Below are 5,913 nucleotides of genomic sequence, written 5' to 3'. Positions count from 1 at the left end.
CAACAATGACAGATGCATTTAAGGGTATGATATTGAAGTACAAAAAAACCAGACCTCAGACATAATCCATGAAGCACCTCACATACAATACTCTGACAACCAGTTTTTAAAATCAACAGTAGCAATGCTGCTCATGAAGACACAGTTCTGCTGCCCTGCAGTGCCTCATGGTCTATCCAGAAGCCCTGCTCTGTGCCTGATTTGGAGTTTAGAATGTTGCCAGATTTGGTGGAAGTGGATCACCAACATGGTCAATGGGAATTGACAGAAGCATTTTTCCCACAACAGCTGTGAGTAATTTGTGTTGAGTTTCTCTGCTGATGACTGGGCAGTGGGAAGCCTGAGCTTTTTCTAAGTTCTTTCAGAGAGCTGATAAACTATCCATACTGGGGAATATTAAGGATATTTAAAGACAATCAAACTCTGGATCTTGTGAATGCTGTTATAAAGTATAATCCCAGTCATATTAATCCTCAATTAACTGTAATTGCTTTTGTATCTGTATGGGTACTCTGGGTTGTTTTTTCTTAAAGATTACCTTGATTCCAGAATCCCAACATTACTACATTTACTTCAGGAATCTGATATTAGCTGAGATGGTCAAACATTTAAAAACAAAAAAGTGGCATCACAAATTTAATCTGGAATTCCTGGAACAAAATATTCATAATTAAATGCATTGCAAAAGACATTTATGTTTACATCTTTCATCTCTAAGCTATGAAAATCTCAACACTTAGAAAATATTACCAAGCCTCCCCTTTGTCAAATTTAGCTGAATAGGCAGATCCTTCTGAGGAAAGAAAACAGAAAAACACTATTCTGTTTGCATGATTTACTGATGACTAAGAATTTTTCTCTTTCCTACATAATTCAATTAATACAAATTGGTTTGCAATTACAGGGTTGTATGGGAATGATCAAGAAATTCCTTTTATTTAATCTGAAAAGGCTTGGATTGAAAATCCAAGCAGAGGCAGCCACTGGTACCCATACAGAGGTCCATTTAGATCATACTAGACAGCTGGCAAAATCTTGCTATTCCCTAACTCCCAGGGAGAACTCTAATGTCTTGCAGAGCACAACTGCATATTTCTCTGTCCTACTTACAGTTCATCCACTACCTCCTCAACAATCAACTCTTTCCTTTATCTTTCCTGCTTTCCAGACACAAGTATTATGTTAAAGGAAATAAAAGTACTTAATTGTGGCGCCTAGCAGGTCAGTGTGAACCAGCAAAAAGATTAATTTAAATGCTTAAATCTTACATGCTGTTTCTGCATACCCCCCACTTCTGTTGGCGTGGAGTAAATTATTGTCACAAGAGCCATTTTATTCATTATTGCTTTTTCTCTGCAAGAGATGCAGCCATTTCTTCTCTGTTTTGTTTTGATGATACATTCAATTCCATCTCAGGAATGGCTATACCACTAACCTTGGTACCAGCAAGTACAAGATCTGACTATTTCCTTGGGTTCAAATAATGGTTGTGGGGAAGAGGATACCTGCATGAAAGAAAACAGCACACTGAGAATAGGGTAGTTGTTTTTAGGTGGGCTCTTTCTATACAAATCAGAAAATGGATCTAAATAATTCCATGGTAAAATACAGATACTTAATATGGTATTTCAGCACAGATGCTGCTGCCCTTTGCTTATTTTACAGACTTCAACAACGACGACGACGAAAGAAAACAAGGAAAAAAAAAATAAAAGAAAAAAGTTAAATGGCTGGTGTCCTCTGGGGCATAATGACAAGTTGTGGCATGATATTAAAATGCCACCATCATTATTGCAAAAGTCTGATCAAGCAAACCTCCAGCTCTGGCAGCGGGACCTCTCCAGCAGAATCTTCTTGCCTACTCACACGCAGCTTGTCTGTAGCACAGCTCCGGTGCAGTGCTGACACCGGCCAGATGGTAGTGAAAACAACGGGAAAAGATGGCATCATACAGATCTAGCGGTCTTCTCTCATCATGATCATCATCATCACTATCATCATCGTCATCATCATCATCAGTTCATGGTATCTATACTCCAACCAGCAGTGATTTTTCAGGAACAAAATGTCTGGCAGCTGAGAAAACATACAAGCTATAAACATTTTTTTGTCAAAGGATGCAGCATGTAAAATAATGCCCATTCCTGTAGCATCTCGGCTGCTATTTCCCAGGTGATTGTGATGACACTTTCAGGGGGTAGCCATGCTGAGGGGCAGACAGAGTTAACTTCAGATGGCGAGGAGAAGAGTGGCACTTCTTTTCCTGCTTTTTGAAATTCTGTTATTATTTTTCGTTACAGACATCAGGGAAAGCCCTGCCTGTTAACACTGTAGAGGGGGATTCAGCCCTGCTGAATTCACTGTGGGTAGTTAAGAGACCCAGCTCTTAAACTCGGCTGGAACAGGTAGCATTTCTCAAACCAGCATGTGCCTGCGGCGGTGGAGCGCCAAGTGATCCGAGCGGGAGAAGCTGCGGTCACAGTCTGCACACTTGAATGGCTTCACTCCCGTGTGCTTGCGGTAATGCCTCGTCAGTTCATCGGATCGAGCAAACTTCCAGGTGCAGCCTTCCCAGGTACATTTGTAGGGTTTTTCTCCTGGGAGAAACAAAAGAAAGAGGGGAAGGGGGAAAAACAGGTTGTGACTTTCCCCTTGTTGCCATTAATCCCCACAATCCCCTCTGCACGTTTCCCGTGAACACGCACTGCCTAGGGGTTGCTTTAGGCCAAATTACACAATTATGAGGTACTGGATCTGCTGAATACAAGGAAAAGAGCCTTGACATTTATCATTCCCGTGGCATTCACATGACTAAGAAAATCAACAGGATTAAGGCAATAATATAGATTCTACCTTGCAGGGGTGATGTGAGTATTAACATCAGGACAGAAGGCTGTGCAATTATTCTCATATTTACCATACAAGTTTGCAACCCTCATCCTCTCAGGCTGCACTTTCTCCCCAAATGACCAGATTACCTGATATTTCTGCAATTTACCATGGGCTGACACAGACTTCCCATTATTCTACGATGTTTATGAAGGTTTTTGATTATTTGTGTAAACAGCATTCTGAGACATTTCTTAATGGTAAAAATCAACTACAATTTCCAAATGAAACATAAAAATTCGGTCTGCAAAACCTCATCTTTATTTACTGCACTTACTTCCGGTAAAAATAATTTTGCATAAGATGTGTACAATTTTTAAATGTACTTACCCATTGGACTTGCACAACCCTGTTCATAAATATCCATTTACTTTAGTGAGCTCAGACTTGGGCTAATGTAGATTTTTGGAAAATCCCACCATCTTGCTTTATATTTAAGGGTAAGAATGATGTTGTATCATGTCAGAGAAGAAGATTAATACAGCCAAACTGGATTTTGTGCTTGCATAAGGCACAAACTGTTTAAAATTCCATTCTGGCCATGTTTTTAGGCTATACTTCTTTGTGACTTCTATCACTCACCTTCAGTGTCTATAGAAATGCTCTCGCCAGTTACCTCGATCCCATAGTTCAGCATAAACCAAAACTGAGGAAAGGAAACCGTGTGAGGTCTGTATTTATCTTCCTTTTGTGTGTCTAAAATTTTACTTCCCCTTCTGAAACCAGCTAATCACAACCTGGACAACAAACGGGCATCTCTGCAACAACTGTTTCCTTTGTTAGGCATAATCATTCTTCAGTTATTTATTATCTCATATGAATCATGAGCAGCTTGCAGGGAACTATTTCAATTATATGAACCAGTGACGCAACACTCGCCTTTTCGTAGGCAGAACCTCCCTCCTTGCGTCTCTTCAAAAGTCAATAAATGCTTTGCAGAGAGCCCTTGGTTTCAAAAGAAAATTCCCAAGTAAGAGTATCATCACAAAGTTCAAACAGCCCTGAAAAATCCAGCTGAAATGGCCTCTGTAAGGAAACTGAGTGCTGTACAGACACCAGCATGTCATGTCAGTGAGGTTGTCAGCAACATTTGAGCTCCTTGGGTTGGTACCTTCTGCGCACCATCTGGGCTGTGTTGCAGTTTTGATGTCAGATGGGGGTGGGAAACAGTCGCTGTGAGGAGAACCCAGCAATCAGGGCTGTGGCCACAAGCTGTAGTTGCACCAGCAGCAGCTCAGCCTAGATAATTTTGTTCTCTCCAACCAAGCACAGAGCACCAAATAGTGCTCATTGCCACCAGGTGGCCACAGTGTTGGGCACCTCAAATCCAGCAGCTGCTGTGAGCTGCACAGGGAGGCACAAGCTACATGGCAGATGGTGGGATGCACACTCCTGCCAATGACACAGTCCTACAAAATGCACTCCAATTTGCCACCAAACTGTCTTACATAGATATTCTTGCCACAAACAGTTGGTGCAGAGTGCTGTACAAATATAGCAGCACCCTCATCCAACTTGGCAGGTTGATTCCAAGGCTCCCATCATACTGCATCAACGTTCTCCAAGTGCAGTGCTTGTCCTGCCCATCCCTCAACACACATAAACTCTCTTGTTCACCAGATACCACCTCAGTTGGCTTCTTTGGCCACAGACACTTTCAGACAACAAATATTTCTTGGGCTCTGGATTCTTACTTACAAACATCTGAAATTCTAAACATCTTCAGGGATGGAGACTCAACTACTTCATTGGACAACCAGGGTGAGGAATTTTTTCCTGATATTGAATCTAAACCTACCTTGGTGCAACCTTGGTGTAACTGGAGGCCACTTCCTTTTGCCCTATCACTTGTTATCTGGGAGAAGAGACTGACCCACACCTTGCGACAACTTCCTTTCAGGTATTTGTAGAAAGCAAAAAGATACCCCTGACCCTCTCTTTCACCAGGCTAAGAAGCCCCACTTCTCTAAGTCATTCCTCCTAAGACTTGCACCCACACCCCCCACCAGCTCCACTGTCCTTCTCTGGACACACTCCAGCAGCTCAATGTCCTTCTTCTAGTGAGAAGGACAAAATTTAACACAGGATTCAAGGTGTGGCCTCATCTTGTGAGTATCAAGTGTGGGGGCACAATCACTGCCCTGGCCCTACTGGCCACTCTCTTGCTGATACAGGCCAGGATGCCATTGGCCTTCTCAGCCACGGGGCACTCTGCTCGGCTCATGTTCAGCAGCTCATGTTGATCAGCATCCCCAGATCCTTTTCTGATGGACAGCTTTCCAGCCTCTCTTCCCCCAGCCTGCAGTGCTGCCTGGGGATGTTGTGACCCAAGTGCAGGATCCAGCACTTGGTCTTGTTGACTCTCACACAACTGGCCTCAGCCCATTGATCCAGCCTGTCCAGATTCCTCTGCAGAGCTTTCCCACCCTCCAGCAGATCAACACTTCCCAACCTGGTGTCATCTGCAAACTTACTAAGGGTGCACTTGATCCCTTTGTCCAGATCACTAATAATGATATTAAAGATATCTATGAAATCCTTCCCCTTGTTATACAGAATTCTAGATCTTCCTCCCCCCAGCAAAAAACAGAGAACCCAATGCAGAAAGGGATGGTTTGCACGAGAAATACTGGAAAGAGTTTTTTTAGTTCATCCATTAAAACAGTACCATTTCAGGTAAGAAATGAAAGTCAGGTGACAGAAGGATATGGGTGCAGATCACTCAGCTGGAGTTCCCACACGTTGCTTGCAGCATCCCTCCTCAGTGAGTCCTGCCTACCCAGCCCTCATGAAGTTATGTGAAAGAGACAGGACTGACGACATTCCTTGCAAGGTATTTACTCCTCTGAAGGAGAATCACTCTTACAAGCTCAACCTAAGAGAACCTCTTGTTGTTTTCAATCAAATATATACATTTAGTGTAAGAAAGAAAAAAACAGCCAAAGTAGTGTTAATGTGAAGACATTCACTCACACGCACCTTAAAAAGGCTGCTGTAAAGACAACTGTGAAAGATAATTGTTCA

General features: G+C 42.5%; 1 protein-coding gene across 2 annotated transcripts in view; it reads right to left on the bottom strand.

Annotated features, from left to right (window-relative positions):
• Positions 1–6: 6 nt before the first annotated feature.
• The window catches only part of KLF12 (Kruppel like factor 12), a 188,701-nt gene continuing 182,794 nt past the window's right edge, over positions 7–5,913 (bottom strand). The window contains exon 8 of one of the 2 annotated variants that reach the window (XM_031057072.1): positions 7–2,597. In XM_031057072.1, coding sequence (XP_030912932.1) covers positions 2,416–2,597 — 182 coding nt within the window. In that variant the 3' untranslated portion in view covers positions 7–2,415. The remainder of the gene's footprint in view (positions 2,598–5,913) is intronic. The other variant, XM_005421126.2, reaches the window with a different exon arrangement.

Source organism: Geospiza fortis, unplaced genomic scaffold (assembly GCF_000277835.1).
Source record: "Geospiza fortis unplaced genomic scaffold, GeoFor_1.0 scaffold45, whole genome shotgun sequence".
In the NCBI taxonomy this organism is placed as follows: Eukaryota; Metazoa; Chordata; class Aves; order Passeriformes; family Thraupidae; genus Geospiza; species Geospiza fortis.
This window is presented reverse-complemented; position numbering and strand designations above follow the sequence as displayed.